The following is a 14710-nucleotide window of genomic DNA, read 5'->3' as shown; positions in this document are numbered from 1 at the left end:
AGCGGGGTGGATCGTTAAATGGCACCTCGCGGTGCTCTTCCTCTGTTTTCCAGAGAAATCCTAACTCTGCAGGGCGGTGGCTACAGAAGGATGTCGAGGTTCGACCTTCAAGAGGCCTTACGATTTCGTAGGACAGAAGTGACAAATTAAGCGCAGAAAGATGCTCGTCGACCAAAAAGGCCCAAGTTTGGGGTTGGTTTTTTTTTTTTATAAGGTTTGTCTCCTTTTCCCCATGTAATTAGTTTTCTGATACAGAGTGGTAAAAATACCGTGCTTGCTGACGTTCCTTGCACCAGAACGTTGAAGGAGGCAGGACCGAAGGCATCAGCAAGAGCTGGGCCGTGGCTCTTGCAGTCGTGCTAGCATGTAGGTCATCCCTGCGGTTTTCAGCTTCAGAGCACAAAAAGCTCCTGGTGCATCTATCGCGGAGGTGTCTTGTTGCCCACGCAGATGTCCTGGGCGCTGTAACTGTTGCCTGATGTAAATGACGAGGTTTTAAATCTACTGTGCCTATATGTTTAGAATATCACTGCTGGGCAATAGCTTTCCTTAGCCTATTACTTTAGAGATAGGCCAAACACATAACAGTGCCTTCATCCACAAAAAGTTTCTCTCCTGAGTTAGTAGTGACTTCATGTGCTGGAAAGATTATCTCCTGTAAGCCTACCACTTACAATCTTTTGTAATAAACTTAATTGTTTTCCTTCTTGACCTTCCCCACCTCATTTGGGACGGCGTGTTAAATCTCTGTGGTGAGATGCTGGCGTCAAAGCAAACCGCTGCGTTGCTGCTTGCTTCCCATAATCGCGGCTTCTCCTCTGTACATCCTGATCTTTCCACTCTTGCAGATTCTCTTCTTTGCCTTTGTTGTGGTTTAACCCCAGCAGGTAACTAAGTACCACCCAGCCGCTCACTCACTTCCCCCCCCACCCAGTGGAATGGGGGAGAGAATCAGGAAAAAAAAAAGGTAAAACTCGTGGGTTGAGATAAGAACAGTTTAATAGAACACAAAGGAAGAAACTAATAATGATAATAATAATAAAATGACAATACTAATAAAAGGATTGGAATATACAAAACAAGTGATGCACAATACAATTGCTCACCACCTGCCAACCGATGCCCAGTTAGTTCCCAAGCAGCGATCCCCCCTGGGCCAACTCCCCCCAGTTTATATACTGGGCAAGACGTCACATGGTATGGAATACCCCTTTGGCCAGTTTGGGTCAGCTGTCCTGGCTCTGTCCCCTCCCAACTTCTTGTGCCCCTCCAGCCTTCTTGCTGGCTGGGCAGGAGAAGCTGAAAAATCCTTGACTTAGTCTAAACACTACTAGGCAACAACAGAAAACATCAGTGTGTTATCAACATTCTTCTCATACTGAACCCAAGACATAGCACTATACCAGCTACTAGGAAGAAAATTAACTCTGTCCCAGCCAAAACCAGGACAGCCTTTCTCCTTGTAGAAAGAAAAACCAAGCAAATTTTGCAGAGCTTGAGTGCTCTAGTAGTGTTACCACTCTAGAAAGTTTCTAGATAAAACAATTTGAACAATGATATGCATATAGATATGCTTTGCATTTGTACATAGCCACTAGCTGTAACCACATAGCTTTTTTTGTTCTACTGCATAAATAATAAGAAAGAATTGTTTCTTCTTACCTGTTTGCTAATAAATCTCCTTTCCCTTTGGGCTAGATAGTATAGCTGTACTACTTTTGCATTTTTACTCCTGGTAACAGACATAGTCTTCCTCGTTTTCGCTCCTGCCAGAACAGCTATATAAGCTTCCCACTTAGGCAGCAGTATTTTCCCATGGAGGCAGTTGAGGTGGCTCTGGCTGCTTGTGTCCAGATATCTTGAACAAAGTCAGAGAGTCCTATTTGCAGTCAAGGGCTTGCAGGGGTAAAGAAACAGCTGGAAATGTGGAGCTGCAAGCATTATACAGCCAACGAGTTTGCAAGAATTGCACTAAATCTTTGTAGCGCCACATTTTAGCAATGGCTAGGTTAGAGTTCAACTGAAACCAAGCATGACTCGGTAAAGGCTTTTTGTAAATAGCTCCTCTTGTTTGCAAGGCAGGTCAGTGGAGTCAGAAAAAAACCCATGGTATCCAGCCAGCATAGCAATGGAGGAAGGGCAATTAAAAGTGTGAAGGAGACTGAAGGAAATATTTTACTGTATATTTCTGCCTCCAAAGGTCTGGTACTTTGTGGCCTCCACAGCTAATTTGAATGGCCCTCCTGGTTCAAATCTGGAGCTGAATTAGGCCAATAGTCCATGGCTGGGTTTATGGAGTAAAAATGGAAGTGTCTGTAAATCCAAAAATTGTCATGGAAAAGTTCCAAAGTTCAGAAAACCTAAGGATAGAAGAGACAAACAACAAAAAGACTTTGCTTAATAATGAATTCATTTAAAATAGAACTGCTGCTCTCAGCTTTGCCCTGCTGTCCTCTATTCTCTCCTGCCTCAGAGGGCTCAGTTTTTCAGAGTTGAGCTGTTACATACATTTCTAGGGTCTGAAACCTGGGAATGTAAGATAAGCCATATTTTAAAAGCAGTAATCCATGTTAGGCATGTGTCCATGGACTAAGGGAAGCCAGGCAAAATTTTTTTTTTCTTTTTTTTTGGTGGTTTCAAAAGCAGAGGTTTAGCTGAGAACCAGTAAACAACCAGTAAACAACCAGTGCTACCAGTGCTCATAACAGTATTTACTGCAGTAAGTAAAGAATACTTCATTTACTAAAAGGGTACCAAGAAGTTCCTGTTGGCAATGAATACAAAAACAGGTCTTGAGGGGGTTAGAGAAAGGAACAAAAGAGAAGATTTGACAATAGAAATTCCTTTTCCATGCCAAATATGCTCTATGCTACTTCCTTTCAGTTAAAAGCTTAGACTTTAGTCACTTTCAATTTAAATATGGCCTCTTGGTATAAATCAGGTGAAGTAAAAATAAAAAACAGGGTGACCTGGAGGCTGGGGAGCCATCTGCTTCCATCCTATTTCAGAATTGCAGTTCTGTGCTGTGAACTCTTCCCATTGTGCTTTTATGCTCAAATGGTATCCAAAGCCTATTTCTCTTGCTCTTTCCTAGGGAAATTTCAGTCCCTCCAATGTTGGAAGGAGAAATCAGGGTAGTAGGATAGGAAATAAAAGTATGTTTAAACATTTATAGTCCTAAGCTCCAAGTTCAATTCCACTACTATAGGACGCCATGCTGTAATAGCCTGTGGTGTGGAGCGATAAAGGAATTGTTTTGTAGAAATGCATTACTCTTGTTGTTTGGATGTTACTTAAAGCCCCTTTCCTCTCCTCTCTGCTGACAAATGAGATTTTATATACCAGGGGTCAGGAATCCTCCGGTCACATACTCCAAGCCTGTCTGGCTCTGGGCTGTTTTAGAATGGAGGTGAGGACAGAGAGAGGGTGTCTCGAAAAAAAGCCTAATATTATATGTGTGGTAAGAAAGAAAACAGGAAATTTAGTCCTGGAAGGAGACAAGAGCAAGTATTCCTGGGCCACCATGGCATCTTGTCTGGCTGTAGATCAGAAGGCAGGATGCAAATCACACTGCAAATTTTGGGGTTTTGGTTTTTTCCCCCCTTGCTGGCAGAGGCATTGTCAATTGTAAAGTTTTCTCTGAAGAGAAAAAGGGCTAGGTACAAGCTAGTTCTTGCACCACAGTCATGGTATTTCTGCTACCAAATTGTAGGGTTGGGTCTTTGAGTCATGCTGTGCTTGGTCTTTCCCTCTCTCTTAGGAATTTTCTCTTGTGTCACTTCACAATCGTTGTTCAGAGGGACACAATGTGCAGAGAAAGCATCTGGCTTTGCTAGGTCATCAGCTTTTGTATGCTGAAATCCTAAATGGTGCTGAATGGTTCTTGCAAGCAAACTATTAACATTTACCTGTTTCTCTTGACTCAGCACACTGTAGTTCACTGAAAGCTTGTTCCGCTGGAATACTTACTGGTGAAGACATCACTTTCCTTTCATCTGGTAACATCAGTAGAAGCAACAAGTTGCTGTTATTTAAAAGCATGGAAAGATGTGGTGAGTGAAATGCAAATGCTTCAGGCACGGGGGGAAAAGGCATTCGGGTCAATGGTGTCTGACAACTGCAGTGCTTCTTTGAAAGACAAGTCATTTGAGGTGAATACTAAAAGCTTGGGTGTTTGTGCATGGTTCGAATTTCAGGCTCTGTGTCTTTGAAGAGAAAAGGGTAATTCCAGCTGTCGGGAAACCCGATCCCTGATGGAGGTGCTCTGCCTTCAAAGTGTTGCTGCTTGGGACTGCTGCTCACAAATCCCCTTATTGTGAAACTTGTTCAGTCAGCCCTTTTCTGCAAGTTTCTCCAGAAAGCAAACTGACAGGGTTAAGAATATTCTTTATCAGAAGTTCCTTGTGTGTACTATGGACATCATGTATCGCTAAGTAGCTGTAACAGAAAATGGGATAGTTTTCCCTGCATTGGGGGATAAATGTAGGAGCAGCAGAAAAGCCGCTGCAGATGGTTTGACTACAGAAGCTGGCATGGTGGCATCCTTTGGATCTGCGAAGGGTTGTGTGTAATTTGTGGCTGTGTGAAATCACCCGTCTAGCTGCTGTTGACTGAATTATTATGTGGCAATCCAGAAATCTCTAGCTATGTTTCCTGGGCATGGCTGGTAAGAGATGCTACCTCCCATGCCGCTTTCTGCTCCAGCCTTGTTCCTACGGTCTTTGGACAATGAGGGTGGAGGAGCATTCATCGAGTAGTTTCCCTGCTGAAAGGCTGCAGGAGGGAGCTGGAGGTGTTTGTCCCCACTGGAAAAGGCAGCGGGGTCTGTTTCACTGGCCTGGTGGCATGCTTGGTTGGATCTGGAGGCTGCATTGAAATCACCCCACAGCCTTGCTCCTTATGTTGGGTGTCATACGTGCATAGTGGAGTTTTCTTGAAGAAAATGCAGTGTGTAGCAGGCAAGGCTCTGCCAGCCTCTGCTGTGAGGGCAAGGCAAGGCAGCCTCTGCGGCACAAGGACGGTGATCCGACCCCACGTGTTCGGATCCCGCAGCCTTGTGTGGCTCTCTTCCAGGTACCTCGTGGTCCAGAGCAGAGCGTGTGTTTTGTACACAGAGATTAAACGTGGCATGTGGCGGGGTGTGTGATGGGAAGAGTATTTTTCTACAAAATTTGGTAGAAGAGCCTGTGCTGAAGAGGCTGGAAGCTGGGTGAACGAGGGAATGGTTCATCTGAAGATGCACGTTTTGCTTTTCCAGAAGCTGCAAAGAACCGTGGCTAAAGTTTCCTGTGAGCAAACTGCAGCTATGTTCATGCTTCCTTGCAGCTTTGGAGGTAATTTATCCCAGAGAAGACAACTGGAGTGTTTTCCTGGTACAGGCAGTTTAAATTCACCTTGAATTAGTGGAAAGCACTTACTACGGTTGCAGAAAACATGGGTGGATTTGGGCAAATACGGGGAATAACACTGGGCAACGTCAGCCGTAGGATAAACGCTATGTGCTCTAACAACAAAGTTTGAGTCAGTGAGCAAGGAGCGTGATATCAAAACCCAAGGGTGTGGAAATCTGATCCTTTGGCTATTTTTGTCAGGAGAAAAACCTTGCGCTTCCTTCTCCGAAACAAAGATCCTTTGCAAACATGCTTTTAAGACCGAAACCTTTACTGCCGCTGGCCTGGCCTGCTTCGCTCGCTTTCTTCTGCGAGACGTTTGCGGCAGAAGGGGGGTGCTGAGGGTAGGTCAGGTATTCCGCGGAGCCGGGCTGCTGGAGGACGCCTTCCCACCCCGAACTCCAGTGAGCGCTTCCCACGGCGTTCGGCAGCAGGAGTCCTGTGGGTGCACGTTCCGAGCGTGCCCGGTAAAAGGCGTCCGAAGTGACAAGGACGTAGAGGGACCGGCCGAGGGTCTCTGCCAGCGTGGGCTGACACAAGTGTCCCCCGGGCTGAGGAGCTCCGGGGACTCGGTCCTCCATGGGGGGGGGCAACGGGGGCAGCGGCGTGGCCTCATGGCGCAACGGTAGCGCGTCTGACTCCAGATCAGAAGGTTGTGTGTTCGAATCACACTGGGGTCAGGTACAGTCACACTGGGGTCAGCCCCCTCCTCTCAAGGCTGCTCCTGTTTTTGGTGCTGGCCGGAGAGGCTCAGAGGACACGTGAGGACGTTTGGCTTCTCTCTGGGATAAATGCTGTGTTAGCTGAAAAGGACCTATAACTGCAGCTCCTTTGGGTTTCAGAAAAATGGGACTGCAACTTTTGTAGCTGTCTCGTCCTGGTTATTAAGGGTCTTGGACTTCGTTGTTACTCACACAATAAAGTTGCGTTTTGGTTGTCCACCCGCTCCGCTCCTGGTAAGGGCAGCGTAAATTTGTTTTGCTTTGTCCTTATGTGTAGAAGACGTTCTTATGTGTACCACAGATGCTGAGCTTATCTCAACAGAAGCAAAACAGGAGTGTGCTAAGTGTGTAAATGCCACCAGAAGCGCTTTGTCCTTGTCCTGGAACAGAAAAAGAAAAAGAGTTTGTAATGCTGCTGACTCCAGATCATATGGTGGTATTTTGAATCATGCTGAAGCTATAGGTCCTCTGTCATTTTTCTTTTCTCTCCCTGCTTCCAAGCCACTCCACAGCTTCACCAAGAGAGAGACAAAATGAGTCAGAGGCAGCTAAGGATAGTTCTGGTGAGACTTAAGACGCTGCACTTGCACCTTCACTCATTCTTCAGAGATAAAGACAGTTTAAGGATTTCCCCAGTTGCATTTCACTCCCTGTGCTGGGTCTGGCTGGGATGGAGCTAACTTTCTCCATAGCAGCCTGTATGGTGCTGTGTTTGATTTGTGACCAAAACCGTGTTGATAGCACACCAGTGTTTTCACTATCGCTGAACAGTGCTTACACAGCATCAAGGCTGCCTCTGTTTCTCACTCTGCCCTCTCCCCCCAAAAATAGGCTGGGGGTGGGCAAGAGAGTGAGAGGGGAAACAGCCAGGACAGCTGATCCCAACTGACCAAAGGGACATGTCGGACCGTGTAGCATCACACTCAGCAATAAAAAAAACGGGTTTGGGAGGGGGTAGTTTCTTCCAAAGTAGCTGTTGCTTGGAGACTGGCTGGGCATTGGTCTGCTGGTGGGAGGTGGTGAGTGATTGCCTTCGCATCACTTATTTTTATTCTTTTTCTTCACTTATTATCTCAACCCATGAGTTTGTTTTTTTCTTGGTTTCACCCTTCTGATTCTCTCCCTCATCCTGCTGAGGGGGAGCATGAGTGACTGGGTTGGGGCTTCGCTGCTGGCTGGCATCAACCCACCACACTCCCTCTTTCCCATCTCACTCCCCAGTATCAGCAGCTTCCTGGTGAATGCAATGATCCTGTAATTAGTAAGTATTCCACTCCAGGGAGGGGTGAAGTGTGGGAGAGAGGGAGATGGTGCAGGGCTCTTTCTGCACCTCAGCAAGAAAGGTCCAACAAAAAATGGCTTCATAAAATAGCCATTTTAGTAAGACAGAATAAAAAGAGGAATATAGATAGTGAGTAAACCTTATGTCCCTTCTGATGCTGGGCACCATGGTTCAGCGCTAGACGGAGCCTGTATGGATTCTCCCACGGCACGCTGTGCAGGTCCCACCTGTGGAGATGTTCCTTGTTTCTGGTCTTTCGAGTTATTGCACATTTTCTTACGAGAAAACAACTCTACTTCTAAAGGTTGTTGATGTGAGAACTTCTGGCTGCACTGTTAGATGCAGGCAAAGATGCGCAGGTGGTGCAGCGGCCGGTGCCTGTGGGCTCCTCTGCTGCAACCAGCCAGCTGAGGTGACCCCGTGGCCAGGGGACACGGGCAACAGCACATGAAAACCATGTGTGGAAGAAATGGTCGCAGTCAGGTGGACCCCTTTGACAGAAGAATAGGCTGTGGGTTAAGCGGTCCTGGTTCAACTTCGTGCCCGTGTGATATGTTGTTGTTTGTTTATTTCTCCCCTCGCCTGAACTTTGCCCGTCGTTTCAAAGCTGCAACAGTTTGGAGAAGGGGTCCTGGTTCCCGCTCCCCGGTGCAGAGCATGCCGCTGCTGCCCGGAGGTGGGCTTTTGGGCTGGGCACGTTGGTCAGAGGTCCTCCTTGGAACTGGCGAGGGAGTTCCTTGGCACGCCGGCGGGTAGTCCACCCGTGTTTATACTCACTGCTCTGTTTACAAAGACCAGTGCAGAAGGAGAAAGCAAAAGCTGTGAAGATGTGCAATAGAACAGTATCTCCTGATAACGCTTGCTTGATTCTGTGCATCAGCGGCAAAACCCAGGGCTCACCAGTGTTTGAAGGGGCCAGGAGGTAGCTTCTGCCACCAGTTGCAGTGGGGTTGCTTTAGAAAATCAAAAGTGGAGAGGACAGCTGATCTAGTGATAATACATCTGGGCAGGAATGGCCAATTTCAAGGTACTTAAGACCCATTTACTTGCTTTATGAACAGTACAGTGAATATTTCTTTTTAATCTCGCCGTGACTATAGTTGTAGAATGAGATATAATGTGATAATTGAAGGGAATTTGGCTACCGTAGGAATTAATGTAATCCTTATGACAACATTTATTGTGCAATGTGTTCAAGGAGTGACCTAGAGCTTATCTGTACTGTGTCTTTAGCCTGTGTCTTGCAGGGACTTCCTAGGCTTGCTTCAGTGCAACAGCATTTCTCTAATGTAGAATACAAAATAATTTTAATAGTCATCTTTCAAAATCAATTGACAGAACAACAGACTGGTTTGAAGACTTGCAACAATCTGCTATTTTTGCTACTGCAGTAACTACGAGTGAAGCACCAACAGCCACCTTCCTCCTATAAAAAACTGCAAAGAAGGAGCTAAGGCTTCAGTCTTGAAACTGGTCTGACTTGGGCAGTTGATTCCTGCGTCCTATGGGCCCTAGTGTCCTTCTGCTAGGAATATGGCTACATGGAGCCAATTCTTGAAACAAGCCTCTGCTTATTCTTCTAATTCAGTGGATCTATTTGCAAAACAAGACCTTATATAATAATTTTTATGACCTCTACCAATGTTAAAATCCCTTTGAAAATATCCCATGTCTGTTCACCACTTTCAGCTTGCTTAAACTGTATCCACAGATACCATAGGAACATTTCTTTACAAGTATAATCTCTACCAGATTTGTTAATCTGGAATAAATCAAAGTTCTCATTACAGTTGGAGGTTTAGGGACTACACTGTCACCAACATGTTAACTGCTAGGAGCTAGTTCGTAACTAGGTGGCTAGAGCTGTTCACCTACTCAATTTCAATTCTCTTACAGCAGTTGTCATTAAAAGATTAACATTAGTCTTCAAAGACCTGGTGTGAAACATACCACCTGCTTCTGTTTTCTGAACGGGTAATGCAGTTCTAGCAAATGGAGATTATTTTTTTTTTAAAATGGGGAATTTTGCCAGTCTGTATGGAAAAATAAATGCACCTCCTCACTCAGAAACAGAGGATTGCTGTCTGACAGTGAAGCAGTACTGCTGTTTCTATGGTAGGCTCTGCTTTTACACCAAGGAAGCGGTCTTTCTGACCTCCCTCTCAGTTACTACCTACCGGACAAAGAAAACTAGTTTGATGTAAAGCCTCACAAGGCTGAGCATTCTCATCTGGCTGCACTCAGAGCTGCAGGCTGCGGAACTTTTCCTCGATGAGGCAAGACTCTCTTCAATCACCTGTTATCACCCAAGCTTTAGATAAATTTTCTCCAGGGGACTCTCCTACTGGAGTCCTGCTGGGTCTGTTGTGGTTGGATATTCTGTGTGCTGGGCTGTATGCTATGCTGGAGTCAGCGAGTGCCTTCGGCTGGCACCGCTGCCAAAGAAAGTTGCCTTTGGCTGCTTAGAATATTCCGAGACCTGAACGGTCCCTCCCTGGTGCTGGCACGAGTTTTTGTGCAGCTGCTCAGCCGGAGGAATTCAAGCTACCCCGTCATTCCTCCCCTTACCCAGTGCCTGGCATCACTAGTCAGTTTAGCTTACATCAGGGGATTAACTCCCGAACAACTAGGACATTTTTCAGTGACCAAAACTGAACTACATTCACACAGCAACATGCTGTAATTCAGCATTTTTACCCCTACAGTTTCAAGTAAGGGTAAAGAACCTATGTTAAGGCAGTTGTCTGTTTCCAGTTGAGTCCTTTAGAATCTTAATATCGTATGAAATTTGTTATTGCATAGACTTAAAAGTGTCCTGGAATTACGCTGGAAGCTAACCTGGAGAACTGGTGTCAGCCTGGGCAGTTTCTTCTACGTAGGTCACCATTACTTCAAAACACCTATTTTCTCCAGATAATTTCTCAAAACACTTGTACTTACATGAACAAAAGTTGGCTTCCTAATCTGGGCTATTCTTAGTTTCAGCCTAAGGCTTGTTTAGACCTTTGTGCTTAAGGAAAAATAATGTGGCGAGGCCTCCCAAGAAAAGTTTGGAAAGAAGTTGGTGTAACTGCACGATTATAACAACGCACAAGTGATATATGGAATATGAGCCATTAAATAATAGAACAGGTTTTAAATTATGCAGTTTATACATAATTTGATTGTTATACTCTCTCTGAATGAGCCAGATGCTCTGAAAGCAAGAACTTCATGCTCCTCATCCAAAAACCAGAATTAAAGATTTCCACTGTGTGTTTTTAGCTTCGACAATGAAACTTTCAGGTCTCTGGAATGAAGTAGAGCTTCGTTCAAGCAGCAGAGCTACTAACGTCCCTGTGGGAAAGGCGAGTCCCAATGTTGTCACCGGTCACCTCATCTACGTAGGAGAGTGTTTTGGATGTTTGCGTGATGGTACCCCAAAAATGCTCTTTGAAAAATAGTCTCTGCAGCAACGGGGCAGGTTCACGTGCTGCGCGTACGCGGCAAAAACTCGCCAGGTGGCAGAAACGGCTGCAGCTGTGCAGGAAATAAACAGAAAGCTGCCGAAGCCCCGAAGCGAACATTTCTTTCCAGTTTTACTTCAGCTCCTTTCAAGACTCACAGCAACCCATTTACAGTTGCTGATCCGCGACACGAAGGCGTACATCACCCAGCCGCGGGAAAACCCATCCGATTTTCTCCCCTGTTGCGTGAGCGGCGGGAGCCCACGCAAGCAAGGGCGGAACGTGTCTGGCAAAGCGCACCCGGGCGGCGGCCAGGCAGTAATGCCCCAGGTTAGCGGCGGCGGGGCCGGTCCCGCCCGCGGGCAGCCTCCCCGGTGACACTGACACGGAGGGGGTGACACGGCGTGGGCTGCCGCCGCCGCCGCCGCGGGGCCGGGCGCTAAGACCCAGCGGCGGCCCCGTCGGGGCGGCCCCGTCGCTCATTGGCGGAGGCGCGGCTGGTCATCGTGGCGTCACGGCCCGCCCGGGGCCCGCCGCTGCCGCCGGCCCGTTCCTCACCGCCCCCCCCCCCCCCCCCCCGCCAGTTGCGGAGCGGCGGCGGGCGGAGGGGGAATGGCGGCGGCCGGAGCTCGGGGAGCAGGTGGGGAGGCGGGGGGGGAGACGGAGAGGGAGACAGGGAGGCAGACTCGCGTGGCTCCGGCGGAGCGGGGCGCGGCGGGGAACCGCGGGCGGGTGAGGGAGGCCCCCCTCAGAGAAACGACCCGGGGGCGGCCTGTGTCCGTGCTCTCCCCCCTCAGCCGTGGCGGGAGGTCTGTCTCCTCAGCGGCGGGGCCCGCCGGAGCCGGGGTTCCTTCCCTCCCCGTGTGAGGGCGGGAGGGTCGCGCCGGGCTGTGGCGGGGGGGGGGGGGGGGGGTGTTGCGGTTTAGGTTTCGGTGGTGGCCGGCGGCAGAGCCAGGCTGACGCCCCGTCCCTGTCCCCAGGTGCTGGCCCGGCGAGAGCGGGCGCGGTCACGGTGCCGCATCCCGTCCAGGAGCCCCTGCGTGGCTAAAGCCGCCCTCCCTCCGCCGGGAGAACTGCCGCGGAAGGCGATCCCTCAGCCTGACCGCCCCCGGGGCAGCCCTTCTCCCCCTCCTCCGCCATCCCTCCCCGTCATGGAGGCGGGTGGCTTGGAGTGGCTGCTGGTCCCCATGCAGCAGCTGGTGTCGTGGGGTGCCGCGGGGGCCATGGTGTTCGGCGGCGTGGTGCCCTACATCCCGCAGTACAGGGACATCCGCCGGACGCAGAACGCGGAGGGCTTTTCCACCTACGTCTGCCTGGTGTTGCTGGTCGCAAACATTTTGCGGATACTTTTTTGGTAAGTTGGTTTTGCGTGTGCTGTGCCTGCCCGGTCCGAAAGGTTCTCGCTTGCTTGCTGGTCGTAAAGCTTTGATTCGGAATGTTTGAGGAAATAATACGTTTTGCGTGCTTTTTCCCCTCTCTTGAAGATCAGAATACTCTTTCTGCAAGCAGGCGAATCTGCATCGAGTGAAATGAACTGGGCTCAGGAGCGCTGCCTGTTACCCTTGCCAGATCTGATTATCAGTGCTCTGATGTCCCGAGATGCAACTTTTTAACTCGCTGGTAAAGAAAAGAGGTTTATTCTAAGATCTCTTTGTCTTGCTGACTGTATTTTACATTTCCCTTGCCCCTCTAGCACCGTTCTCAGAGTGAAGGCCCCGGTCCCGCACACTTATTCTAGCATCTAGTTGGTGTTAACATCACTGGGACACTTGCCATATGTTCTTGCATTTTCCCGGGATGCCGACTGGCTTCAGAGGGGGCTCACTTTTAGAGCTCCATGCGCAACTACAGATGAAAATATTCATTCTTTGATAATTCATTCTTTGATAATTCAGCGATTAATTCTTTGATAGGTGGGCTACCTTTCAAAGCAGATGCTTTTTGTTTTCAGCACCACTTTAAATATTTAAAAGCAAGTTTGTTTCCATATTTAGGTCTTGTGCTGCTGGACAAAGAAAATGTTATTAGGGCGTGATTGCTGTGAATGAATTTTAGTAACTTGCATTCCTCATTGCTTCGTATAATATAGATGCTACAACACTGGGAATGTACTTGAGAAACCAAAGATTAAATAGTCTGGGAAATTACTGCAACTAAGAACAGTTACTCCAAGAATATTTGGACTACAAAATACTGCCTTGTAGTCCACAAAGAACTGATAGGCAGCAGGCTACATCCTTTGGTTCGTTTCCAGTTTCTTTTTAAAGCTCCTCTGACTCTTTAAGTATAAGGAGATTCCTGGATTCTTCCACAGCAAAATGTAACATGTAAGTGCTGTGCTGGAGTGGAGAAAATAGGGGACCCTCTCTTGGCACCACAGCTGGCAGTCAAACTGAGGGGTCATCACTATATCAGAGCTACTTGTTGCATTGGACCTATGTTTTCCTGGGGAGAAGTGTATGGAGCAGTTGTTGGAGAAAGCAGAGAGCAGAAAGGAAGTAGAACAGGCAAGGGGAGAAGTGAAAAGCCCGAGTTGACAGTTTGAGAAATAGAAATTGTCTAATTTTTTGTTTCACTGGAGGTGGTTGAAATGTACAAGTGACTTGCACCTGAATGGAGATGCTGGCAGTTTCTAGGTAACCCAGACGAGCACATCTGTTAAATGAGACTTGGACTATGGAAGAACTGAAAGCTCTTTAATTTGAATTGATTTTAAGTATATCTAGTTAGGAGATGTGCAGAAGAATAAGTACTACGAGTAATGAAAAGTTGTAGTTTATGTCAATGTTAAAAGATTTGTCAACACTTCAAAAGAGAGAGAATGCAGTTACGTTGATAAGATTACGTAATTTTTTACGGTGAGTATTTAAGCCACATAATAGTTATCACTCCCTGACACATACTAGCTCTGTGTAGGGTCTGGTCATCTTGGAGCTCGGTGATGGCACGGAATGGCTTCACACAGCATGTCCATAGGTGTGTCTGGCTACAGTGGGAGTGTAAGGCATGCTGCTCGCTCGTGGTGCAGCTGCTTCTATGGGGAAGCGTTGCAGGCATGAGCCTGCAGAAACCTTTCTGTCTGTACTTACAATGAATCCTCTCTTTCTGGTTCTATTGAAATAAAAGACAGAAAAGAAGACTTGCATAATGATAATTCAGTGTTCCCTGAGAGAGAATATTTTGCTTCTCTACTTACAAAGGTTAGGCATCCCTGGTAGTTCGTTATAAACACCAGTAAGTCATGAAAGCAGCATTGAGGGTGGATATTATCCTTTGGGCATATGGATGATTAAAGGAAGATAGCAGAGCAAGAGCCTCTGATTTCTGTGAACATGTTTAAAATGCAGCCATAGAGCAGCTTGGCAGTTCAATTTTTGCGTTAGCTGTTTAATGTCACCTATGGCTGATGTATTATCTGGGACACAGCACTCTAAATAATTTGACATAAACAGCAGAATTATTTTCAATGTGTATGTAGTATTCATTGGAGGGAATTAGAAGGTTTTTGTTTATTTTGTTTTAAATTTATTCAGTAATTTGATCCATTCTTGTGCTGGAACAGAACTGTTCCTACAAGTAATTTTGTTTTGTGTATGGTTTTTCCCCAATCTGACTTTCAATGTACCAGTTGGTAAGATTACTCCTCCTTCCCTTTAGCACACCAGCCCAGGCCTTACTCCAAGTCTCTTCTGAAAACTTTACTGACATATAGCTGCTGTTTTCAATTGTTTTTAGTTTCTTTTCATTACCCCTGGTTATTAAGCATATGATTTGTGCCAGATTCATCCCTCCTGACTTCCCCTCCACCCTGCTCCAAAAATAAGTATGTAAAGTGATAGGCCTTAAAAAACTGTCAGTGTTGCTTTTCAG

At 47.1% G+C, this 14710-nt stretch overlaps 1 protein-coding gene and 1 non-coding gene across 4 annotated transcripts in view; both read left to right on the top strand.

Moving 5' to 3' along the window:
- The first annotated feature begins 5998 nt into the window (after positions 1-5998).
- On the top strand, positions 5999-6070 carry TRNAW-CCA. The gene has a single exon. It is a non-coding gene; the product is annotated as a tRNA-Trp (tRNA).
- A 5805-nt stretch (positions 6071-11875) lies between these two features.
- The window catches only part of SLC66A2 (solute carrier family 66 member 2), a 67663-nt gene continuing 64828 nt past the window's right edge, over positions 11876-14710 (top strand). For all 3 annotated transcript variants that reach the window (XM_030041678.2, XM_030041677.2, XM_030041676.2), the window contains exon 1: positions 11876-12194. In XM_030041678.2, the coding sequence (XP_029897538.1) occupies positions 11992-12194 (203 nt within the window). In that variant the 5' untranslated portion in view covers positions 11876-11991. The remainder of the gene's footprint in view (positions 12195-14710) is intronic.

The sequence above is a fragment of the Aquila chrysaetos genome, chromosome 18, assembly GCF_900496995.4.
Source record: "Aquila chrysaetos chrysaetos chromosome 18, bAquChr1.4, whole genome shotgun sequence".
Lineage (NCBI taxonomy): Eukaryota > Metazoa > Chordata > Aves > Accipitriformes > Accipitridae > Aquila > Aquila chrysaetos.
Note: the sequence above shows the minus strand (reverse complement) of the source record. Positions and strands in the feature narration are given on the sequence as shown.